Source organism: Takifugu rubripes, chromosome 6 (genome assembly GCF_901000725.2).
Source record: "Takifugu rubripes chromosome 6, fTakRub1.2, whole genome shotgun sequence".
In the NCBI taxonomy this organism is placed as follows: domain Eukaryota; kingdom Metazoa; phylum Chordata; class Actinopteri; order Tetraodontiformes; family Tetraodontidae; genus Takifugu; species Takifugu rubripes.
Genome location: NC_042290.1, coordinates 4,463,336 through 4,489,929, shown reverse-complemented (window position 1 = coordinate 4,489,929; position 26,594 = coordinate 4,463,336). Strand labels below are relative to the sequence as shown.

Below are 26,594 nucleotides of genomic sequence, written 5' to 3'. Positions count from 1 at the left end.
CCGCAAGTTGGAAGCGTGGGCCGTTCTGAGAATTAAGGATTAAATCAAAGCTTAAGCTGCACACAGAGATGAGGGACTGGAGGGGAACTCCTACTGAATTCACCATGACTCTCTGTTTAAGTCTTGTGAGTGTTAAAAATAGATCTCAAATGCATCATTTTATGCCCAGTTTTATTATTCCTGTCTGAGGTCATCTGATTGAGGCATGAAGAAAGAGGAATGTTACAAATGTGAATGTGGCTTTTTTTTTAGACTTTCCAGAAGCTTCTGCAGGCATGAGACCCAAACTGTGTTAATCCATGATGCCATATCACTTAAACACTTCTGCTAAACTTCAAAATCCTTATTTTAAGACCACAATAGTCCTTCAGAAGAAAATGTTTTATCCCAGCACAAGTGATATAATTAGTATCTGTGCACAACAGAGCCCAGCGACAAACCACGTCTGTCCTTCAAGATAACAGTACAACTTGTTCCATATCTTGGTGACAAAAATTCCGATACCCGTCACACTGACAGCGGGGACAGCGCTGCGGAAAATGGGAGCCGTCTGGCAGCCGCGCAGCAGCAGTTTGAAAACAATGACAGTCGCTGCGATACGGTTAAGAGATTACAGAGGAAGGAAACTTGAACAAAAAAGATTTGGGAAAAGAGTCCGGCTGGAATGGGAGCCCACGTTGTATGACATTTAATACGAATGTTTGGAGGGGATAAAAAAAACACATAAGCGCTGAGGAAAAGGACGTGGTGAGCGGGGAGGAAACAGGCCCGGAGATAAAGAGACCAAGGACAATCCTAAAAAGAAATGGTGTCTGTCAAAGCAGATGGTGACTGGTTAAGAAGATTAGGCTGTTACTTACTACTGTTTCCAACAGTCGCGATGGAGCTCTGCAAACAGACAAAAACACACACTTCAGCTGCTTCCGCACATTCCTCCCAAACAAGTCAACCCCGTGTCTCAAACACACGCTTGTTTTTAGAACAAGACAGGGGTCAAGACACGTCTGTCTGACCATTCCTAAACTGCTTCAGCCACAGTTTCCCCGACGGACGGTCTGAGTTCGGCCTACGCTTTTCTTCCCCTTGTGCGGCCGCATTTATTTTAGTTTGGTTTTGATCTGCGAAGCGGGTTTTTATGTCTCCTCCATGTCCAAACGCACAGGGAGGAACCAACAGTTTAGAAAAAAAGCATATTTTACTTATGTATAATTGACTGTCTGCAGTGTTGCAAGACCAATGCTAGGCAGTTAGCCGAGCGACCTGTGGATGCAACATGTCATATTTATCATAATTATGAAGCTATCTTGGACCTAATTGCACGCGGGAAAGGTTGTAATAAATGAGCAGAGCGGCTCTTCCATGACAAACACAACCATTGCTTGCTGCACTGTTATCGGTTCTCCTTATCTTATCTTCGTCAGGCGATATCTGCTGGGTGGAAGTGCAGCGTAAATAAAACTCCAAAGCCAGACAGACCTTCCTTCATCAGTTGGGTGGTTTATTTAGCATTAGCAATGACACCATGTACTCTACTGTTGGTAGTTGCTATAATAGGAGATGCATTTTGAATTGTAAACAGTGAAAATGACCAAATGCATTTCAGAAAACTCCTTATGTAAGCAGTGTATGTCCAAGGGAGACGAGCGGATCCAACCCGCCCTTGCTTACTGTGTTTTTGTTTGTTTGTTTAACAATACATCTTATAGTTTTGAGTCTCTCGTATTTACATAGACACAGCTGGCTCGCATTCATCACCAGCAGAGACATTTTTTTTCTCCATTACTTTTTATTATTTTTAATGTGTTATCACATACTTTTCTTAAAGAATTATATTTACAACCATAACAGCCCCGGCTGCCTGCTGCTGGGGTTAATACACAGTTAGAATCACTTGCTTAGATTTCAATAAACTACTTATGTTTCTTGAAAGTTTGCGTTTTTACTTCAACCTTATAGCTCTACATTGTTTTTCTCCTCTTAACAAATTAAGTTAATACAGAGCTCAAGCCTTTCGTCTTTCCTCATAAAAATTTTAAATGATCCAAATAAATGAACAAAAAAAACCAAAACATTGTAATAAAATAAAAAATAGAACAAAAAAATATTGCACTTAAAAGTTCAGGACAGCATTGGACCTGTTTGGTGGTAAAGAAGAAGAGTGAGAGCTTTTAGCTGAGTGCTTTAGAGGAGACGAAGGTGCCTGCAGGAGCATCCAGCAAGTTCATCTAAATAAATAGGCAAATTTCTTTCTACAACGTGAAGCTTTTACTTTAAACCCCTCTGAACAGGAAACAAGCAAATGCTTTGTGTATTGCTCCAGAGAACTAAGGAGTGCAGGTTGCAGCCCTAAAGCATATAAAAACAGTGAGTGTGTAGAAAAACAGAAACAGCTGAGGAGATAAACCAAGCTGGAACTGGTCGGGTTAATGTCCTGAGAACGCTCGCTCGGTTAGTCCACAATGAGCTACGATGTTAAAGGAAATGTCTTGGCTGCACAGGTTTTGTTTCGTGTGTCTCTTCTTGAGTTTTCATTCCACGTTGGAAGCAGTCTTTGGAGACAGGAAGTCTTTTTCTTTTGTTTTCCTTTACTGGCTCTGAATGCGACTTAAAGTTGTTTTTTTTAACGTGAGAGTGACACATCTGTCTCACATCACAGCTCCAGTCCGTTCTGCAGCTTTATATTTCATATTTCCCCCCGCACCCCCCTCCTTTTGTCCCTGTCGACCGCTCACAGTATCTTCCGAAGTGGGATGAAATGAGAGGAAAGCTGTTTAAAGAGGCTTGAGCGTGACGCAGGTGTTAGACAGGAGCGTTAGCGTTCTTTTGCACGTCGCCGCGTTCGTTGTCCCCTTGCCCTGTTGAAAAAAATAAAACACACACAAAAAAAGGACTTTGCGTCGTACCGACAGCTCTGAAGTGGCCTCGCGGAGAATGAGGTGGAGGAAAAGCGGAGGTTAAGGTAAAAAGTGACAAAACAGTACCGGACTGTCTTCATGTCTGCTGGGTTTTCTTTGATGAAACCCTTCTTTTTTTATCACTAAAACCGACGACACAACACAGAAGAAAAGCAAAAAAAACCCAAAAAACAGTGATCAGACAAAGTGTCCAGCTCCTGCTCTGGCCCCGGCCGACGGGCGTCCGTGTTTTGAGTTACGCCCGTCCATTCACCCATTCATTAATCACCCCATTCATCCATCCATTCACCCTGTAACTGTGTAAACTACATTCCTTTGCAGTGCTGCTGCGTTGCTGCGTCCTCTCACGCCATGACGTGGGTGACAAAAAACAAAAAAAAGCCCATAGCGGATGGGATGACGGACACACGTGAAGATTTTTTTTTAAAAAAGGCATACGAGTAACGTCACGTCCCACCCTCGCCCCAACCCCCCCGCCTGCTTCTGTGGCCTTCTGCACTTTATCCATCATCAGTGTTCTGGTTGGGTTTTTGTTTTTTCTGGGGTCTTTTATGATGAGGATGAGGTCGAGGTGGAGCTGGCCTTTTTTTGGTTGATTAAGTCCGAGTAGAGTTCTGAGCGCAGGAACCGGGGATATGAGTCCTTTTCCATCAGCCCGTATATCCGCCGCTGCGCTAGGTCGAAGCTGGAGCGCGTCACATTCTGCAGGTTGTCCTTGGTGTGATCTCTGGTGTAGGAATCCAGGTTTACCTGTGGAGAGATAACGGGGAGACGTGAGCCTTGGGAAAAGCCGGCAGAAGCTGTGCGCAGTTCTCTGGAACATTCCCACTGACCTCTTTGCAGGACTGGATGGCGATGTACTCTGCAAAGATTTTCTTGGCTTTGGAGGCCATCTTGGACTGTGACTTGATCTTCTTGTATTCCTCACATGCTAGCCAGAATTCCAGATTCTCCTCGCTGAACTCTGTGCGCAGGAAAGCTCTGAAGGCTGCCAGACCATCTGAGGGAGGAGGAAAAACAAGAGGAGAGTTGACTAGAGCGCCATGGCAACCCCACCTTGGAGTTTCAACGCCTGAAATAACTCTGCAATGAGCTTTTTTTTTTTTTAGACATGTGGTTGGAATAAAATGACACATAAAAATAACAACGCATTTTCAAGTTTTTACGCGATACTCCTGACCCGGTCTTTCCACGCCATTCAGCGTGCCCCCCCCCCCCCCCGAGGACACACACACGTGAATGAAGAATGACATTACTGTTTCGGCGTCGGGGGTAAAGGGCTAGCCGTCTTAGAGACCGAGTCGAGTTAATGATTCGCGGAAGAAGGCATCCATGAGAAAGAATGGCAGGAAGCCGCGTCCACCCACTGCTACCGTCTGCACCTTTCCGTTCCCATGAATCACCCACGCTGATCGGCCCCAAGTATGCAGCCTCTCATCCCTTACCTCATTCTATTCAGCAGGAATGAGGTAAGGGGTGGAAGAGGGGGGAAATGGGGAAGAGGAGAACGGAGGCCAGTGAAGCAAGAATGAGGAACAGATGTAGCTTTGGCTCGGCATCGGCGCGCTGCATTCCCGGGACTTAAATATAAAAGATGATTTACGGGAATCCAGAAGAGCCACACGCTTGTAGGTTGAGCGCGTTCTCTGGGGAGGGATGTGTGGGGATTTAACTTTTAAAAAAACAACTTGCTGCAATAAACAACAGGTCCTGCATCTATATGTGTTCCAGCAGATGCATCAATCCCTCCCCCGGTTCCACGTTATGCACCAGAGACACCAAAGACAAAGGCTGTATAATGACAAAAGAGGAGGTAAAAGCAACTTACATTTGTGTGTCAGCAGCTTATCAAGTGAGTCCCCCCACTTGAGTGCTTCTTCGGGGGTGGGCCTGCAGATAAAAGCAGAGCGGTTCTTTAACAAGCCCATCTCAGCCAGGTTTCTCATTGTGTGACCCATCCGCAGAAGTTCGGTCTTTGCTGGATAGAGAGGTCGAACACGTCGAAGCGGGTATGTCCTCTCCCTCCTTTTGCTCCCCTCCACTTTGTGTCTGCTGGTTCTTTCCCCCCCTCACACTCACTCCTGCCTCGCAGAGCCACGACAACACTGAGAGTCTATCTGCTCTGGGCTGGTTGGGGGGAGGCTTTTATAATCTTGCTGAATGGGACTTGGGAGGCGGGAGAGGAGGGGCTCCGGCTGGCCAATGGCAGCCTGTTGTCAGGTTTAGAGACCTCCCACCCGGCACATCGGTGTTGGTCTGCCCCCTACTGCATCTCATCCTTCTCCTCATGCTCACTATACTCTGTGGCCGAGGCCCAATTTGGCCAAATTTCGCGTGGCTTTGAATCAAATTCAGGCACAGTTTAGATCACCACTGAAGAGCCTACACATCAATACCGTTGCAATAAATAAACCAATGGATGCTCCTAGTGATGCTAATTCATTGATTTTGTGAAACATTGCTTTAAAATAATAAATACTCCCCTCCTCCAGACAGGCCAATGGTAAACATTCTTTTTTTACACACATTGCTCAAGCCCCCACCAGTGTCGCTGCCCCGGTGTCTGACTTCTAAGGCCAGGTCATCGTGAGCTGTGGCGAGCCCCGACCCGGAATGCGGCCGCACACAAACACACCCCCACACACGCTGCCAGGAAGTGGCCACTTACTTGACGGATTTCATGGATTTGTCTATCTTGCCGGCTGAGTTGCTTCCCGGCGACTCGTTCCTCCTCCGTAGGAAACCCAGTCGATTCTTCATGTCTTTGGCCCTGAGTGACAGAGAGGGAAGGAGGGGATGGATGTGTATATAAAGAAGGAAAGGAAAGGATGGGAGAAAGTTGGAATAAGGATAAACAATGGGTGTGAAAGGAAAAGGGGGGAAAAAACAAGGGGGGAAGTGTGTTAAATCCAAATCCAAAGTCCACATTAAACAATCCAAAGCATGAGAATCATCGCTTAAGTTCCTCAGTAAATCCAATTCCAATGAAATCAAGCCAACAGACGCCCGAAAAGCAAAAACAAAGGTACATTTTAGTCGCCCGGTCAACGCAAATTTTTCCAAGACGGCCGGTGTTACGCTTCCTGTCCTCCTGTCGGTGAAACACGTCTGACAGTCCTTCCTGTGGATGCGTCCCTGGCAGGTACCTGAACAGGGACTGAACGGATGTGCAAGAGGAGGAGGAGAGAGATTCAATCCTCACTCCTCTCTTTCATCACGCCGTTCTTGGTGCACCCACAGGGTTTGCTGCGAGGAGCTGACCTAGGCCCGGGACCAATTCTTCACCCTTCCACTGTGTCCCGTCACCAGTGGCACCACACGGTAAAAACAGCTCCCCTGACTGCCCGGCTTAAACGTTTAACCCCTCTTTATAAAATCCCTCCTCCCCACACACATATACATGAAGACCCTCAAACCTGGCAGACTCTACAGGCTAATTCTGCATATTCCCATATTCCCGAGGTACCTGTCCTGGCTTTTCCCGACCTGAAGCACGTGCTGCCTCAGTGGGACGTGACCTCACTCAACACCCATTTCCTGAGTCCCTGCTTTTGATTTCCACTGTGGATTAGTTGGCCCGCTAATACTGCAGGGAGGAAGCGTGAGCTCGCTGGTTCTAATCACTGCAAGCTGTCCCACTGTCAGCATAGGACCCCCCCTCCTGGGTGAGCCCGTCCACCCCCAAATTAGGAAACGCTGCCTCCAGTAATAGACACGCCGGGGGACGCACAGACATCTGCAAGGTAGCACAATACTGTACGTGGTACTAAGAAGCCCACGTCGCGGGTGCTTTGATGCCAGCTGTTGGAAAAGTCCCCTTGTCCAGCAACGATCCTACATTTAGCCAACTGATGTGTTGCTGTGGAAACCCACAGGTACATAGTAACGCTCAATACATTAAGTAACATTATGAATGCAGCTGAAGACATCCTTGAAAATCCAATACAATGTGCCCGATACAAAGTGAAGGCTCAGAGAATTGACTTGAAGAAACATGAATGTACATGCACACTGACTGGGGGAATGATGATTCATCCATTGATTAAATGTAAGCATAAGGTTTGAGCAGGGCTCAGGGCTCTCTGTCATGGTAACAAGAGAAAACTCTCAGAACACAGAATTGCCACATTTGCTGGTGAATAAACCCACATCTGAGCAGGATTCATTAGATTCTTCTATTTTTAGACTGAGCTGGAGGCAATTAGGGCTCAGCATGTGTTCACCCCAAGAAAGCCCCTATCTCACCAGCACAGGAGAATAAACCTATAAATTAATCTCAGCCTTCTTTTTATTGCAGCTCAGGCAATGTTTTGCAACAAAATTTTGTTTTTTTGCTGTGTGCCTTGTACTGCATGGTCATGAAGCGACAGTAACTGTCACTTTAAATGTATGTTTCTAGCCTGCCACCATGTGGGTGTCAACAGATATTGCATACATTTTAGCTTTATAGCAGCATTGGTGGATGCAATATAATGTGTAGCCACTGTTTGTCGTTACTTATGTACTTTCCTTTACAGTGCTAGCTGAAATAAGCTACCTCTGCAGTCATTAGCTTCATAGCTCCCATACATTGGTTATCATCTGAGCAGTTATCTGCAACTTTTGGATTCCAAAAAGTCACATTCATTGAACAAAGCTTTATGAGACACACAGCTACTTCAATGTGGCTTTTAACCCTAAATCAGCCAAAACAGCCATGAATTCATGTGCCTCCTTTGCACCTCTGTTCTTTATGTGCTAATGGCCCCTCTACTGTATTTAAAGTTGGGTCTTTAGTGTTTCTCTCCTGAGTTGAGCCATCTGACAGCTTCGCAGCACCAAACAAAATCAGCAAATCTGCTGCATCCCACGATCCATTCGTTTAACCCAATCTGCTAAAACAGTGGCACATGCTCGGTGGAGGATTAAAAAGTTGTCATTTAAAATGCTGTCACTCAAATATGTACACTATACAGAACCCTGAAAGTGCTAAATACAGCATGTGTTTGCCACACTAGCATCAACACAAGGCTGAATGTCTGCAAGTGTTTGCTAATGGAACAGAGGATCTTGTGTGTTTGACTAAGGGGACAAGAGGTCTTTAGTTCCGTAATTATCTGCAGGTTTCCGTACTCTTTATTCCCTATTTGCTCAGCTCATATTAGACAGGCTAATAGCGTCCCATTGGCTATTCCTAGTGTTCAGAAAAGTAGGCCATACTCTGAGGGAAAGGCTTTGGGTGCGCATGGGGGAGAACAGTGGGCTGACAAACTGCAGAGCACAAACCTATTCAAGCAAGAGTCAAATGATGTCATTTGGATGACATTTACATGCAGTCGAGCTTGAGCTGTGTCATCTGCAGCTCAGCACTAGGTTGAGAACAGCAAATCAAGCTGAGTAAAGTTTTCATCTTCCATCCATCTGTCTTCTCTATATTTTGGGAAGGATGCGTGGGTGCAGGACACAATATACATTGACTGACTCTGCGTGGGGCTATGCGGGCCAAACTGTATGCATGCAGGCCTGTTCTCACCGTCAAAAGATTCCAGGAAACATGCGCTGCAACACGGCACGCAACTAACCTTCCTAGAAGATCTGTTGAATGAGGGAATTGTCCTATTTTGTGTGTAAAAATAACCCTCTCAGTCACCATCTCCCTCAATCAAGACAAAAATAGGAACTCCATTTCTGAGCAGGCTCACCTTCCTGGGCACAAAAACCACATGAGCGACCCTATTCCTGAAATCCAGGCTGCATATAATAGGAAGAAAAGGGCAGCCTTAAGTTAGAAGTGGGAGCAGCTTTCTCCGAAATAGTTCGCCCTCCGGGGGCCGTCTTCTCCATGATGAGATGCAAGTGGAGGTCGCAGCGCTCCGCCGGCTCTTCTTAAACGTCGATCACGGCAGAGCAGATGAATCCACTCACCCACCGCCACGGCCGCCGTTCTTACCTTTCAAGGTATTTCTCTGAGAAATCAACCATGGTGGGGAACATGGGTGCTGGTTTGTATGCAGGATCTCTTTGCGCAGGTAGAACTTTGACTGCATGTAAGCGCATGTGGGGCTTGCTCACGCTCGTGGTCCTCGGTTTTGTCTGACAATCGCATTCCTCTAAACCCTGAGAGGCTCTAGTGGAGCTTAATATAGTCCCAGGGGTCCAGAAAAGGCGGACCTGTGACTCGCCAACATCACTGCTCTGTGTTTAGAAGAAGACGGATTCCTTCCAACAGGAGTCTGGGCGGGAGCTTTGGGATGGAGGAATTGCTTTTCTAAGCGATTAAATGGTGGGTGGTGGTCTGGAATCCATGAAGAAGAGCAGTGGTCAAGTTCATCCCTGTGGAAGAGTGTTTTATCCTTTCAAACATATTATAACGGGCACATAGAGGAAGAAAATATGTATGTATCTAATATCTGCCTAAAGCTGGTGTCAAAATACTGTGTTGCATTGTGGGAAATGCAGGCACCAGTTTCAGCGAGAAAGCTCAAGATTAGCCAAATTCCACCATGCATAAAATGCTAAAATATGACCCTTTATATCATCCTAACTGCAAAGAAGGGTCTACTTCTTGCTTTGACTTTATACCAGTGGTTTGGTAGGTGAATAAAATGCCAACGTTAGTTAGAATAGACATAAATCAGGACTGTGAGCTCAAGTTTTTGAAGGTATGACTCTCTGGAGGTTTATGGCTTTATTGCTCCGGTTTGAAGGGCATTTGGCGAGACAACAAAGGGGCCCAAACTGTTAACAGACCCGTTGCTTTGAGGGTTAAAAGAAGAACACCTGGAGACAAAGGTGAAGAAGGAAACAGCTTGTGCTGAAACCAGATTCAGTATCGCCGGACCTAAGAAGAGGTGCGTCTTGCTCTCAGTCCTCTGTGGGGGAACAGGGAGCACATTTGAATGGTGAGAGATCTAATGGCCCGTCAGACCGAGCCACTGAGCCAAAACAGGTTTCCATTTACCACACTGTTAGTATTCAAGATGTGTGTATTGGGATGCCTTTCATTTAAACGGCCCGCCATTAAGCAGAATAACCGCCGCAAACCGACAGACAGCAGCAGAACGCTGCCTTCAGGCTCTGGAGGCTGCTGCGCTGCAACAAGATGTGGATGTCAGATACTATCAGGGACAGATCTACTTGTTCCACATGCTCTGTGAGTAATATACCAGCTCCAAACATATGTGGGGGATAATTTAATTTCCATCTTGGTGGACCATCGGAGGTTTCTTTCCGTAGCAGGGTAATATTGCATTCGCATTCCTCTGAGCTACGCACACAGGCTGGAGGGCGTATTTATTAAAATGTGTATATTACTGCCCCAGTACTGGACTTAGGAACATAAGCTAAAAACAGGCCCTGAACACTGGACAAAGAAGCAATAACTGGCTCACAACAGCCAACATTTTGGAAACAAAGGCTGCAAAGAGAGAGGACAAGAACGTGGGGGGGAAATCAACAATTGCTTCTGATTTGCTGAAACAAGAAAGGAGAAGCAATGACGCACTGTGGAATCTTAAGCACCTAATCTCCTGGTTGACTAAACAGATGAAATGGCGGGAGAGTGGCCAGCCTGAGCGGCTTTATTGCCCTAAAGGTGTGAAAGGTGCTTTCATGGTGATGGACGGCGACGCGAGAGGGGCCAGCTGACGCAACGCCGAGGCGGCACGTGACACGGGCAAACAACAACAGCAGCCTCGGTGCGCACACCTTATTCCCACACTGCTGGGACACGCATTTGGTTCCACACTCATCAGCCCGTTTACAGGGGAGTTAACTGCAGGTTGATTAGCGTTCGACCACAAGACCTGAGGGGCGTCAACCTACATCCAATTTCACTTAAACTTAATAAAATACAATTAAAGGGCATTATTTTGGATGTATACCAATGTCCTCAAATAAACACCCCTCTTGACTGTAGCATGAGTTTGTCCACAGTTTAACCAATGTTAAAAGAGGGCGTGAAAAGTTCCTTCTTTGACAGGGGCCACATCTTGATTAAATTAGCATGACAATAAACGTTGATTGAAACCAGAAGAAGTGGCAAACGCTTTGGTAATTATTAGAACTGAACTTCCTCTCCTTCCCTCTCTTTCCCACACTCGGTAATGACTGAGTCACAGTTCAAAACTCCAGAATCTGCACAGAGAGAAACAACAAATGGAGCCGAGTCTGAATACTCACAGGTTCTTGGATTTCTTCTTCTTCGTTCCTTCGGCGCCGACCTCGCAGCTGCAGGGGGACCCGGCGCTCAGCTGGGGGGAGATGAAGAAGGGGAGACACTGCATCATCCACCCTCCACACAGAAAGAGGCCGTGGTGGCCCGATGCGGTTAGCTTTAGCAGCTAATGACAAACTAAGAGCTAATTAGTCCTCGTAGTGTCCAGTTCAGCCACTTAATCCATATTGGTAGTCCATATTCCCAGAAGTGTGTGTCTAAATGGGGTGGTTGTCTGCGATGTGCCGTCAGTGTGTGAAAGAAGTAAAACACTAATAATTCTGCAGGTGATAACAGTGAACGACCACAACTGCTGTTTCTGTTGGCCTCCAACTGTGCCCCACATTTCAAGAGTCGGAGCCCAGACCCCTGGTTTCACATTACACTTTCTGCCAACCCACCACGTTGATTGGTTAAGAGTAGAAGGGAAGTGGCTCCGGGGTGGGGAAGGGGTCAATCTCCTCTAATCTGATGGCTCTAAATAATGAGCCATTGTATTACAGGAACATGGTTGAGTCTGAGCGAGATACCAGCTGGTAGCACATGGTCCGGTCAGGGACTGGGACCTTTGGAAGTCTGGGGCAGTTTGGCTGACCTTCAGGACCTCAGGGTAGCGTTACGAGCGACCCGACAGTTAACAGTTAAACTTTGTAGTTTCTCTTAGCGCGAGAGCAGCGGTTTGAATTAGACGTGTATGATTAATGGGATAAATCCGGCCTTTCCAAGAGGGAATCCAACTTTTCTCTGGTCCACAATGAGTGGACTTCAGTCTGACCACAGCTGTTGTTCTCCATCAGCGACGGAGCTGCGAGTGTTTTTAGGGCCGCTTGTGGCGTGAGCCGTGAGTCAAGAGGCACAATCCTTGCAGGATCTGCAAGAGTTTTTTTTTTTAAAACAAGCAATGAAATATTCGCCCCATTTCCGAGAGGATGATGGATAACAGATGCTTCTATTCTCTTCGCAAGCCGATGCTAAAAATATCCAACGTGCACACAGATATGACCACCTCTGGCAAAGGCGTGGAAGCGTGCGCGTCGCCGTTGGCCCATTTGTAAAAGAATTCGGGGAAAATGTGTGCACCGCCATTGTGTTTGTGGCTGTGTTATTGTATTTAGACAATCAAGGCGAGTCCCATAAGAGTCTGCGTGCACGGGTTCCTGTTGCACTTGTTTTCCGCACCGTCGCTGTACCTGGTCACTGCATCGACCAGTTTTAGCGACCGAAATGACCGATATCTGCAAAGAGGCCAGAAAACAGGATGTGACTTGGGCGGCAGTGCCATGAAGCAAGAATAGATTTAGAGGAAGAGAATTCTAAAGCATCTTTCTGCCCCTGGTCATTTCCTCTGCCACTCAGGAATGTGTTAAAGCTTAATCAAATCTCAGCTGGATTTTATCACATCCCACATCTTTTTCCTTAAAAACAAACTCCATCCCTAATCTAATTTCATTTGTCTTTAAATTCTGTTTAATGGTCACTTCTCAAGTCGTGGGGAATTTGCCTCAGGCTTATTCTTAATAATAGCACTGCCTCTAATCCCGCCTCCATGCACCCAGATTAGGGAATATCTGCACAATCCTCTCCTCAACGTTCAGAGCCGAGTATAACTGGAGGAAGCGCCGATGCTCTCTGGGCTTTAATAATGTCACAGTTGAGGGGGAAAGGTGAGCGGGTGCATGTTATGTAGGAGGCAACTAAAAATAAAGAAGCTAGAGGCAAGAGCTGTTGTTTGATGGGGGCGAGACACAAACAGGGTATTTAGGGGGTTATTATCGCTGATCTGAATGACTTGGCATAGCTTTATAAGCTAATGACGTGTTGCATTGATGTTGCATTAGCACTCGTGTGACATCGGTTGATAGGGCGCACTAAGATTCCTAACATCCTGCATAGAATGATATTGGCACATTTCCTTCATACGATACGGGATGCACCTAAGCCTCCATTTTCATGGGCAAGAACCAGGGACTAAAAGACGGGAAACTTCATGAGTAACCTTCAAACGGAACAATTTCAGCCCACGTTGTGTTTGAGCACATTAACACATCAGCATTGTTGAGGACCCACCAGGATGGGATTAATCAAGGCCAATCAGATGAGCAAACGACTCAATCACACCAAACGGGGTTGGACTGTCCCGCTCGCTGCCAACATGTAAAGGGAGCACGCTCATTCGCGCCTGGCTGCGATGTTCCAGCGGGATGTTTCGCATCAATACACAAGTGGTGAGATGTGTTTGCCGAGACCGGCGCACAATAATGCGGAGCATGCAGCCCACCGCAACAGGGCCCTACTGACATGTGCACAAACAGTGCACAGTTGTAATGGAGGACGTTAATATTTTTATGATCTGAACAACCTGGTGCGGTTAAGCTGCATCAATTGATAAAGAAACCACTGTTGAATGTGCTAAGATAACGTTCTCCACTTTCAGTGTAACTGTGTTTCTTTGAGAGCGTTCTAACATTAAGACCCCCACCTGGGGCCCACACAAAACACACGGAGCGTGGAAAAGGCCAGTGAAGCATAAAAGTCTGAGTCTTTGCTAAAAATAACATGGCCGCGTGTGTTTCTGTGTGAGTGTGTGTGAGTGTGTTTAACTGCACACACGAGTCTGAATGACAACAGTGAGAGAAAAACAGTCAAACTGCCAAAGACCACACAAAACTAGACCCCCGGAGGGCTGTAGATAACCAGGTTGCACGTGTGTGTCAGACATGTTTTGACCTACAGTCTCGTGTATGTTGACGTGCACGTGTGAGGACAAAACTAGTAAATTCTTCTGGCTTCCAACCCAGTGGGGATCAGTGAAGCGGGATTTATAGCACCAGCAGACTGAGAACACTTGTGGGAACGCACAGTCCGGCTCTCCAAAAAGGTCCCTAACAATTAGCCGCAGGAACGTTCGGACTCCGCCGACCTGAAACCTCAGAGCTGCTGAAATGAATCTTGGCCTCTGTGTATTTTCCCACCGTTCCAATCGCGGCTGCTTTTCTTCATCGCCCCTCCCTCAGGCTAAATTCCCCCCACCAGAAACATTATGTGAAAACAAATTGACAAGCTGGCGTCTGAACAACGTGGAAGGGACCCAAACAGTCCTCCCCTCCGCCGTGGGGGCAGATGTGGATTGTTGCTGCGTCAGACACCCGTTTCCTGACATTGTGCGGCGCTGCTGGTGGTGTCAGGTTGTGTTTTGAGCCCGAGTTGGTGATTTGGGGGCAAGAAGAGACATTCTAATTGGAAGAAAAGTGTGCGCTGGCTTTTTTCATCCCAAAATATGAAACAAAACAGGCGGTTTCTGGTTTATGTGTCCGTGTACATGATGGTGGAGAAGCAGCGCCTGCTAGGTAAATGTCCTGGAAATGGCCGTTCGTGGAAGGCTCCTGCAGTGGAGACACGCACCAACGGCCATGGCCCCGTAAAATGACCCACTTCCTGCAGCGGAGACGCACCTTTCACCAGTAGCATTTATAAAACGCCGCTCAGCACAGATTCTGGTAGATGTCGGTGCAGTTATGTGTCCTGAACATTAGATATGGGTGAATCTGAAGAGAATTATGTTAGCTTGTTAATATGTTGGCTCTATTGAGCTCAAACCTGAGCTGGCAACAGATAATCTAGAATTAAATCGATTTTATGGCTCGGAGGGTTGTGATTGTCCAGCTGCAGTCTGAAACTGAGATAGTTGGAGCCGTTGTTTTACTTCCCAGGACTCTGAGTTCCTGGATAAATACACAGCCATGTAGGGAGCAAAAAAAATGATAAGTCTATTATTGTTCTTCTTTCTTCTTCTATGTTTTGAGTCAGGTATTAGACGATTGACACAGTTTGTTTTCAAAGTCACACGAAACCATTTGTGGCTAAATAAATGAGGGACACTAAAAAAATGGACATCCACTAAAGGACAAATGTGCGTTCTCTCTCTGAGAGGCCCCTGAGGAGACATTGAAGGCTTTATAAAGACCAGGATATAAAACAAGATATCAAGGGGGTGGGCTTCCAAGAAAGGTACAAACTAGGCTGGAAGCAGAGAATCCTGAGGGAAATGTCCCAAATCCAACCGCCGAAATCAGCAGAGATGCCGCGATTTCAGTGTGTTTACCAAAGATCAGAGTCGGTCCTTTCCCCTCACGGTTCTTTTGTTTCATAAGAGCTCAGAGAAAACATTAACTGGTGTGTTTTACCATTGCTTTTGATGCGTAATTGTGCAACTTCTAAAATTGCATGCTTTTGGTTTGGTTTTGTTCATTGTTCCTATTTATGTGACAAAATGTGTTTCCAACTTCACTTATGAATAAAAGGAAACATCTGGGTCAAATAAGCTTGTAGTTATAAACTGAATGTAATCAGTGTGTGTGTGTGTGTGTGTGTGTGTGTGTGTGTGTGATCAGGTTTACTCCATACTGAGGACCAAAATCCTCATTGTGCTAGCAAAGTGGGGCCATCAGCTTCAAAGGATTGTTTGAGGTTTCAGACATGGGTGAGGGTAGAATTGGGTTCAGGTTAGGGCTGATTAGGGGCAGGTTAAGGAGCTGGGTAATGTACTGCAAAAGTCCTCATAAAGATAGAAATGTGAGGAGTTCCTGTGTGTCAGGGTGTGTGTGTGTGTGTGTGTGTGTGTTATCTGTCACCCTGCAGAGATGCCTGCTTCCTCTATAACATCTTCCAGTGTCATGAGATGGTAACTAAGAGACCATCTTAGAGCAGCTCTTTGAACGCCAACACTGTTTTCACTGTTGGATCTTCTTTAAGACAGACGAAGCGTCGCCACTTCCTCCGGTTGCTTAAAAACAGCATTTCTGGGATTTAGACACCGCAAACACGCACTGTTAGCGTCAGTATCGACTTGTGCAATGACAAAATGACACTAACTGTTGATGGAACCACGATGATTCCGGGAACCTTCATCAGCAACGTTCTTGTCCTGTCCTGACTCAAAGCCGTGGCATCTTGTTGCCATCGGTGCGCTGTAGGCGTGTGCTGCGTGCTTCGTTTTATTATCGCGTCGGCTCGCCGCTTGGCTTACGAGGATCTTAGCAAATACGTGGTGATCAGCTGCCACAACAAAAGCCTCAAAGTCACACCAGGCGTCAAAGTCGTTGCATTTCCCCGCCGCAGATAGGAAACATGTTGCAGGTATGACCCGACATGCATTCCAGCCGTGTGGCGTGATGTCACAACTGCCAGGCTGTGACATCACAGCTATCCAGTCCTGCGACACAACGCCTCTGGTGCTAGAATCTCGAAAATAAAGGGGAAGCAGCCACGATGCGAGTGAATTTCCATTGCGTTGAACCTTCTTTGGCTGCCTCTGAGTTTGGATAATCTGCGAGATAGAACCGAGAACACGAACAGGACTGTTCTCTGCACCCAAAAGGAACAGTGCCAAAGAGTGGGACGATACGGATCGCTTATTTTAGTGCCGTTCCCAAACCTCTCAGGCTGAAAATGCAGTTCATTTACAAGCAGTTCCTGCTCCTCCGTCGCTGCAGCGCGGAGCTGTGCGCCTGTGCTGTTGGAGCGGCTGAAAGTATTAAAACGCTGCGACATGTGTGTGCTACCAGGCTGCCATCTGTAAGAAGCAACCACAACAAAGTTCTGGTTTCTAGGGAAGCAGAGCGACAGCCTGAGACACACAACCATGGCTGGAGGGACCAGATTCCAAATCTGGCTGCCAGAGAAGGATGCACACACACACACACACACACACACTAAGTACATAAGAAGCAGGAGGTACTGGAATATGTGCACACACATTCTAGCTTCTCTATCTATGTAGGGCCTTTCATGTACATAACACATTAGCCATTAACCTAACCATCCTGCCTAACCCCCTTAACCCTGACCTAAAGCCTGTCCCAACCTCAACTTTAAACCATGTCTTAACTCTTAAAAACTCCTTTGAAGGTGTGGGGAACAGAAAAAGGCCCATCATGTCCCCACTTTGCTAGCAGAATTAAGATTGTGGTCCTCATTTTGTAATTAATGCGAGAACACGCACACACGCCTAGAAAATCTCAAAGTAAACAAGCCGTGATGGAATACGTGCCGGCCTCTTTGTGGAGGTACACCAAAGCATCTGGACTATGCGCAGCCTTTTTCCAGTTCGAGTCCCAGTTACAATAAAAAGAAACAGCACTGAACGCGTCGCTGCCCTCTCAGAAATGCGCAGTGTCACAATTAGAAACACGCTTTTAAATGTAAAAAATTCAAAAGGAAACCGCTGCATAGATTAAAGTTATAAAGCTATTGGCTGAAAATTATTAAAGCGTGCGGGTCCTTAGTGAGTTCTCCTAAAGAGAACATGCAGCACATGTGCATTAAATGACTTTGAATGTTGAATAATGTAACTCTTTCACATATGCTCTGGAATAAATGATGCGAGGTTGCGCTAAATCAGTCCATTACAAGAGCGGTTCGTGAGTGGATGAAATCCTCCCCCTCCTCTGAGCTGCCATTTCTGCACGTCAGCGTTTTACTGCTGGAAATGCATTTGGGTTTCTTGGGTTCTGCACTGATGTGGGCCACATAGCTGAAGCACAGAGCGTTCTCCTCATTTCTATCAGATCGGGCCTTTTATACTGCAGACAGAACGCTGGGGGGGGGGGGGGGGGGCTGGAGCAGCCTTCCAGGAGCTGAGAACTGCTTCTAAAAATGGGCGAAAATGATCGAGGAGGTGAAACGGGCTGGATTCAGGCGCTCCAACTGGTGTTTATTAATGGAAAAAGACAGATTGGAACCATAGTGGTGTCCTGTGTGTCATGGCTGCGCTGTAGCAGAAGCTTATTTTTGACATTTTGATGCTTTTATGTTTGCACCAGGGACCTCAAACATCAAAGTAATCCAGTAGGGCTCAGGAGGGACGGCCCAGTCCAGACTGGAGAATCATCGTCAGCCTAATTTACTTCGAGTACCAAGCGAAAAACGCAGCATTTTTGCATCCTGACGAATCGGAGAGTCGTTATTAAGCTCAGATGGCTCCCGAAAAATCAGCGCGAGCCCTGGCAGGGCTGGAGAAACGAAATGTCTGCGTGCAAACACAAGGAACGACTCTCGGCATTTATGCAACCGGCTCCCGATCCAAAATACCGCCATGGCAACGGCCGCTGTAAACACCTCCGCTCACGCGCGCCGCTATAAACAAGGGGCCCCTCTGGATCTGCTCTGGGACCAGCCGCGAGGCTCTCGGGCAGATGACAGCATCCCAACGCGAGTCCGCCCGCCCAGTGGCCAATGACATCGTGGCACTGCTCGTGCATGTTCGCAATGATTTCAGTGTAATAAACAAGGTCAGAGGTCACCACTACATAAAGAAAAATGGGCCCATTTTGAGAGGGGGGGGGGGGGGGGGGGGGGGGTAACAGAGATATTCCAGGAGGAAACGTTAAACTGAGGAGACAGACGGGGATCACCACTCATCAAAGTTGCTCCGCTGAGCCATATCTCATGTTCTTGGACCTGCCTGCATCCCAGAATAACACGTAAACAGGATGCAAACATAAAAGAGATGAATCTTTTCCAAATAAATGGCCCCGTTTATAATAAAAACACACAAAGCCTTTAAAGCCCATCAGAGTTGAGCTCAACTGGTATTTCCAGGATGAGGTTCAGATTTATTCAATGATTGTGATGGATTACAGAGCAGAGGTGCCCGTTCTGAGCGGCTCCGGGTTCAATCCTCCTCGCTCGAATCCCACTCTTCTCCTCGCTGTAGTGGAAAAGTTTAAATCCAACATCTGAGCCAACTTTTTTTTTTTTTTTTGCATGAGGCGACGCAGGAAATCTGAAGTGTTGATAAATCCATGTGTTGTAGTCCAGCTGTCACGTCTGTAAACACAACAGATAAACATCCTCGTCTCTCTGGACTCTTGTTTGCTGTCCTGGAAGACTGCTATATCCACGTTTCAGGATTTCATGCCCACCTGTGCACCACACGTAAATAAAATCGCTCCTTTGCCCAGAATTTTGCTCCTTCTACGTGCTCTCGAGTTTGGTTTCAGATTGGGCCGTGAAAGGAGGAGATCGTCCTCCGCTGGATTCCCGGTACTCCTAAACTGCTTCCACGAAGGTCTTACAGTATAAAGTTCTTTCGGTATTATTAGCCCCTGGCTCGCACTCTGTGACATGTGTGAGATATTCCAGTAAGGATAGAAACAAGTGCTGCGCTTTTCCCATGCTAACCTACAAGTTAAACTGGGTACATGCAATCCGGAGCCGCGGGGTCCTGCTAACGGCTAATATGTTTTAGTCGATTACCAAACTGCCTACGTTAATAATATTTCAAAGACTCACTTCAACTGCATGTTTAAGGCAGCATTGATGCTCATCCTACCTGTGTTTGCACACAATTCAGAAAACATATATTAGCTTTATCGCCGACAACGACCGCTGTTAGCATCGGCTTACGCTGTGGAGTTGAGGCCCCTTGTTAAATCTTAAATGACGTGGATTCATTTGCAGCGTTGCGGTTTTGAAAAGCGAATTCATTCTTAGCTAAAAGCTGTTAGGATTAAATTTAGTTGGGAACCTTAATTTGGCTGCGCTGTAGCCTAAAGGTGTGTTTGAGTCGGGACGATGTGATTATGGGAGCCCTTAAATAAAGATCCTAGATTTCTGGATGTTGTTATTTAAGCCAGGGGATAATTTCACTTATTTTTCCATTGTTTCAAGGGTTTGTCACTTTGTCCGCCGTCCCTACACGAGCGCCAGCCTCACCCTACACTTCAATGCGCTTGCTAACATGCTAACATGATTCATTTTCCCGCCACGCCTCATATGAACTCGTGACACGTCGGAGGAATGTAAATCATCCGAACCAAAACATTAACATCATCTTAAAAGCTATTCAAACGCAGCCATTCCCGATTCCAAACACTCCGAGACCTGTAAACAAGATGTTTGGCCCACTTTGGCCGAAATCGTCCATCTCTGATCCAGATTGTGTGTCGCAACCGCGTTAGTGAGGATCCGCTGCAAATTGAGAGGCTGTTCGGCTGATTTGTGGGTTTGAACTGCGATGAGGGTTTGATTAAAAGCCTTATTGGAAAGAACAGTCAGGAGTTTATCTTTATTAAAGCCTTTCTTTTGGCTCGAGTCAGGGTTTCTGCTCCCCCAAGCTCTAAATTAGCTGCAGAATAATAAAACAGATCAGCGGAACGGTTCATCTCATTTATGGGTTTATAATAACTTTAACGATCCGTTTCAGTGGAGCTGGTTTAATAGCTATAAAAGTTAAGAAAAATAAAGAAGAAAATACCGTTCTGCCGAACGTCACAGCCGTTTGACGACCCCGTTATCAGCTTTGGGTCGTTTTATTTTTATTGCAAGCGCGGACATCTGTGAAATCCAGCTGCAGTTCTGGCAGAAATAACAAAAGCAGATTATTTCTCTTGTCGGCCGCTCTCAGGGTTTCTCCCCGAGCCGATGAGAGAACACTCGAGATATCGAGTGAGAGGAAAAAGGTGCAGAGTGTGCTCGTAAAGGGCGAGTAAAGGCTGCACGGAGCGAAACGAGAGAGCTCTTCTCTTCAGCCTTTAATGCTCCTACGTCTGACCAACCCATTAGCCTTTCACTAACACAACAGCATCATTAGATTTTTATGCCACTGATGAGATTTTTAAACCCTCACATTGCTCATTTTGTGTATTTGTGCATGTGGATTTGAGTGGTGCGTGCTGGCTCATGAATACACATGACACGTTCAGAGGCTCAGAGGTCAGGCGCACGCCCGTCGTGCCGTGCCTTATGGTGGCACCACGTGCACGGATTGAAGAGGACCCTACAGGTCATCTTAGCCAATGGAAACATGAGCCCCTGGGGAAATGTGTCCATGACGCCAATAGGTAGTGAAATTATCCTCGATTCTGCCAAGACAAATAGACTCCTGCCTCATCTGCTGCATTCCTCCTCTCCTCCTCACACTCGCTGCCATTTAAGGCTGCCGAGAGCGCTGACAGACCTGAGGCCAGAGAGACTGAAAAGGAGCAGCGCTCACATTGATGCACCGCCATGACAGAGTGCACACTCCATCGCCTCTGTCATTTGTGTATCATTAAGTCTATGGGATGTCTCTGGCGCTCTGATATTACTGCCACTGTCTCTTTTCGGGTTTCTCCCTGTTTTTCTTATGGCGATAGATAAAAGCATCCCATAAAAAAGAAATGTGGCTCAAGGTGCTATTAAAAAATGTTACCACCAAAACCACCATACAACCTGCCTGTGTTGTGGATAAAATGCTCATCTCGGGACATGGATTTTTATTTTTAAGACAAATTTAAGTCAGAAGTGATGCAAGAATTGATGGGATGTTGTTTTGTCTGGCAAATGGAGCCAACGGTGTTGCATGTCGCCCTCTGCTGGATAATTACAGTAACTGCTACCTGCACTCTGGAGGCACAGCAGTCCAGGAAATGGCCATTATTGTCCACTTAACTGGCCTTAAATAATAACAGTACTTGATCTTAATGGTTAGGAGGTAAAATAATGGTATGGCGGTAAACTAAATATAAAAATTATTCTGTTCAAAAATTATTAACTGTGCAACTGTGCTTTGAACACATTCATTCTTTAGTATTCAGTATTTTTGATCATCTTGATAACAAGTAACAGTTCTGTTTTATAAAGACATTGGAATATTTGCCAGTATTAGTACATTGAGGAATCACAGTGTTTCGATTTTTATTTACAAAAAATCAATCTTTGCCAAAACCGTGCACTTGCACATTGTTACCGCTTGATGTCGCTCTTTTACAGAGAGAATTTGGTGGAAACGGAGTCTGAGCTCCTGATCGCTTATGTCGAGGGAGGAGGCCCAACTTGATACAGCATGTCGTGTAACTGTGTTGGTTTTTGTGTCAAGCTCTCCGGTCTGCTTACCTTCCTCCCAGAGAACAGCATACACAGCTGGTGCATGGAGCCTCCGTTCTTGGTCAGCTCCTTCTTCAGGGTTTTCGGGGACGGGAGCGTCCAGCCTCCCTTGTTGTGCGCTCCCACGACCTCCAGACAGTTGATGGCGTTGTCAGAGGTGAAGCAGGGCGTGCGGGGGTCCTGCAGCAGGCTCCCCTCGCTGTGGGTGCGCCTGCGGAGGGAGTTCTGGACGCTGAGCCGGCCTCCGCCGTGCTTCTCACAGGTGGCGCCCTCCACCATGCTGCGGCGTTTGCTGTCGCTCCGCTGCAGGTAAGCGTCGTCGCTCTCGTCGTCCTCCTCATCATCTTCCTCCTCGGAGTCTTCCTCCTCGTCGTCCTCGTCATCGTACTCTTCTTCGTCTGTGTTGGGGGAGGACAGGGCGTCGGCGCTGAAGGAGTGATCCAGACGCAGCTCGGGGATAACAAACGAGGAAGAGGAGGAAGACGGGGGCGCGTAGGTGTCAGGGGGCTCAGATGCGTTGTCCTCGTCCGTGTTTGACACCACCAGGCTCAGATTGACATCTCCCTCATCCCCCTCTCTGTCCTCTTCCTCCTTTGCTCTTTTCTCCTCTTCCTCACTGCCCGGGCTCTTCCTGCTGACCATATACTCGCCCTCCTCCTCCTCCTCTTCATCATTCTCCTCTTTCCTGCACTCCCCATCCCTGAGCTCCCTCCAGAGCTCCATCTCCTCTACACTCTTGGAGTCCTCCCCCTCAGTGGAAGGAGGTGGCGTCGGAGGCACCCGATGTCGCTCTCCTGATCCAACCAGGCCTCCCAGGGGCATGTAGATCTCATCCAAAGGGGTGAGGGGCTCCGACGGGTGAGGGCTACCCAGGGTGGGCGGCTCGGACGGACTGGAGGGGTACAGGCTGCTCTCCTCGCCCTCAGAGTTGCGGGGGGGCAGGTGGAGGCACACGCCTCCTCGGCCTCCTGCTACTCCTCCCAGCTCACACGATGAAGCATCCACCTTCGGCTCCAGCATCTGAAAGCAGCAGAGAGGAAAACAGAAAGGGGAGAATGAGTCAGCGTACGTCGGACAGCCCCCGTGTGGCCGTGACCTGAAAACCCGCCCCGGTCGGCAGATTTATTTTCCCGTCAGGAGCTAATCAACTTATTACAAATGTTCCATTAGAGGTTATTGAATTTGATCTTTGACCTTTAATCCAGCGTGGATTCTGGCGTGGGCGAGCGGTAACGTCAGGAGCGCAGCGGGATGATATATGTGGACGGAGAAGGTCGCTCTGACAGAACGAAGGGATTCCGTCCGGTTTGAGAGCTGGGAGGGGCCGACGAGCACATATAGCACAGCCCTCCGCCACCCATCCTGTCTGACTGTTTCTATCATTCGCACACAAAGATCTCTGCCGATGCACCTTTCTGACTCGAAACGCTGCATTTGAAACATTAACCAGTCACCAGGAGGAGAGCTGTGAGGCGAACGGAGCATTTCAAAGCGACATAAACATGTAAACTCATCCCGCTGCTCCTCTCAAAGGGGCCTCTTTGTGCTGGTCAAGATATCCCATGATGACAGCGTGTAGTCACAAGACGCGCTGGCGTAATTGGAAATAATGCAGCCTCCTCTTAGACGGCGCTCATGATATTCCTCTGTGGCCATTAGTGTCCTCACATCCTTGTGTGTGGAACAGAAATCGGCTTTTTTTCCCCCTGACAATGATGTCACACCGTCCAACTGTGTACTTAAAGCTGTTTAGACTCTAAAATTTGGATGAACAGCTGACAGTTCCAACAAACTCCTAAATATAAAACCCACTAAATACCTATTATGTATTCCATGAGGACTTGTCATTATTTTTCCCAGACCCTGGTGCTCCAGTCACTTTTTCCTGACTTTGGCCATAGCGAAGCGTCTGAGCCTGAAATAGTGACTCAGGTCTCCCGATTTAGCCTAAAACGGCCTTGATGTTCACAGATATGCTCAGGCGCCCGGAGGTGAGCCCGACCCCTCGTTGCTCTGGGTCCCTCCTAACCTGCCCAGTCTAAATGATCCTGATCCTGTCTAAATGGTCCTCAGTCTTCCACCGAGGTGCACGTGGAGTATTTTTAGATTCAAATGCACTTCCAACCCGCCCCCCCCACCCCCCTTCCCGGGTACGCACGCTTCCTCGTGGTGGTCCGAGGTGGAACAATGAGTCACTGCCAGAAAATTCTGACATTTTTACGAGGCCTCTGCGGACAATTTAAGGCTCCGGGGATAAATGTGTAATTTTCAATCCATCTTCTACGTAGATCCAAACGGGCAGCTTTCCCGTCTTCTTCTGCACATAAACCACTGACCTGAAAACATGGCTTCCGACACAATGGAGCCACCTGTCCTGTCAGATCCTCCCTGCAGCCCCCGCGGCGAGCGCACGCCAAGCAGATCCGCCGGTCGGGGCCCGTCCTCATTTCAAATGAAACATTGGCTAACGTGTTTTTTCGTTATCTTTTCAGTCGGCGGGCGACAGAAAGCAAACGACACACTCGGTCACACGTGCACGTGCACGAGAAGAAGTCATCAATGATTCAACGCGATGCATTTCTGGCATCGGTTACGCTGGGAGGGGGCAGAGAGCAGCGCTAAATGGGCTGTAGTGAAGATGCAAAGTGGACGAGACAAGCAGACTGGAGGAGGAGAGACAGTGGACGTAATGACACAGAAGAGGAAGCAGGACACGTCCATCCTGACTCTCTGACGTACACGTGGACGCGTCTCCCGGGCCGGGCTGGATCATATTACAACAGTTCATTTAATTCGGTCCTTGACTTTTATTTTGATGGGAAGTTATTAGAAGGGGGGAAATGCTGAACCTCTTCAAGTGTTAGAGACAGCCACGTGTGCTGGGATGGTTGCCATGGCATCCCTGGAGAGCCCGTCTACAGTAGACTTTCTACCTTTGAACCGAGTCTCGCCCCCCTCGGAGGCCTCGTTTTATCTCTCTCCATACATGCTCTCCTTTTTTTAATTTCCTTTTTTGGGCGCAAGATGCCATCGACTTCCTGCCTCTGCCCCGGTCTATCAGCCTCCGCCTTTACACCCCCCCGGCTCTGATAAAACCTGCCTCGGCTGATTAGCGACGCTGTTTCAAATCTAGGCTTCCCATTCAGACGGATGCGTCCTTTCTGCCTTGGCCACGCCCTCTCTCTCCTCTCACCGCGTGGTCAATATGCAGGGTGACATCACCGCACACGCATCACTCTTGTTTACCCTCCACTTTGGCGTTCTGAGCTAACAGACGCCTTGAAGCCGAGACACCGTTCCGGGGGAGACGCTAAATCACCGCTAATCTCTCTGCGGCAACTCTGACCCAGTTTGCTTCGCTTGAGCATTTCAGTCATATTCCATCTGCACATTTTTGCTTCTGTGCCTCCATTTTTGAACTCTGACTCTCCTGAGAGCCGCATGGGGCCCTGAGTCCTCCACAAACAGGTGGTTTTAGCAACAAGGACACCATCACAAGCTCAGAACCTCCCCACGCTGACATCACGGACACAAAACAAGCAGTTTGACAATTGATATATCAGAAGGTTAAAGGTGCCCAGGAGAGAAGCGCAGTCTATTTTTATTCATAAAAAAGGGCGAGGCTGCTTCTTAATTCCTTCAAAGTGGGCCGACTTGTTTATATTTCATGGGATCTCATTATTCCGCGGCCCAGCCCGGGTTGTCAGTTTGCTCTGACCGCTGTTATGAAAACATGCGCGGGTCTCTCTTCACATTCCTGTGATCATCAAAAAGCTGCGTAGGACACAGCAACAGCGCGGCGTTGGCTGCCTCTCTGTGGATAAATAAAGCGGGTACGTTTCTGTCCATCACGCCAAATATACATCAGGCCCGTTTGGACACGTAACGGCTACGCTGATCCGCAGGCTGAGGAGCCTCTACCGCTGTATAGACGATCGATTTTTGAATGACCTCATTACATGCGCCACGATGCGCCCATCTGTTCAACCCCCCGTTTCATCCAGAGAGCAGCGCCGCGACGGTAATGGTCAATTACGGAGGAGCCCTCCGTTGTGACCAGGAGGGACGGGCGAGCGTCGATGTGGACTGGGATCGAGGCGGAGGAGCGAGGCCTGTAAATCCAGGAACATCAGGAAGGCAACGCATCAGGAAGCGCTCGGAGAGGTTTCGCTTTAGTTCAACGGATGTTCTTCACCGCTGCACTCCTGCACAGCAGGACATCTGCAGCCAAGAGCGCAATGATGGGGATCGATACGTTGCAGGAGCGCTGGAGAGATGCCGAGGACGCAACTGCAATTTATTAGCATGAATTATCTCCCCGTCAGGACCGCAGGGCCTTTTCCTGCTGAGAACCGGTGCGTTTATGTCGTAGTTCTCTCCCTCCGGAACACAACTTCCACTCAGTCAGACCCTTTGTTCTCCCACACAGACCAGCAGCGCCGGAGACGGCGCCGGAGACGGGCTTCAGACGTCACTCCCAAAGATGCGAAAGCATTAATGGAAGCTTGGAGCTCAGGGAGGGAGAAAAAACAAAAAAAACCTAAAAAGCAACCCATTGAGGCAACCGAGCGTGTGACGACAATGTGACCACTGAAGGACAGAGGGAGGCCTTCACGTCA

The 26,594-nt window shown here is 47.7% G+C and overlaps 1 protein-coding gene across 7 annotated transcripts in view; it reads right to left on the bottom strand.

The window, feature by feature from the left end:
- Positions 1-241: 241 nt before the first annotated feature.
- rgs3a (regulator of G protein signaling 3a) overlaps positions 242-26,594 on the bottom strand; it is a 77,415-nt gene continuing 51,062 nt past the window's right edge. For all 7 annotated transcript variants that reach the window (XM_011604516.2, XM_029837269.1, XM_029837270.1 and 4 more), the window contains 6 exons: positions 21,985-22,995; positions 11,076-11,146; positions 5,584-5,685; positions 4,744-4,805; positions 3,749-3,915; positions 242-3,665 (listed from right to left, as the gene is read on the bottom strand). In XM_011604516.2, the coding sequence (XP_011602818.2) occupies positions 3,465-3,665; positions 3,749-3,915; positions 4,744-4,805; positions 5,584-5,685; positions 11,076-11,146; positions 21,985-22,995 (1,614 nt within the window). In that variant the 3' untranslated portion in view covers positions 242-3,464. The remainder of the gene's footprint in view (positions 3,666-3,748; positions 3,916-4,743; positions 4,806-5,583; positions 5,686-11,075; positions 11,147-21,984; positions 22,996-26,594) is intronic.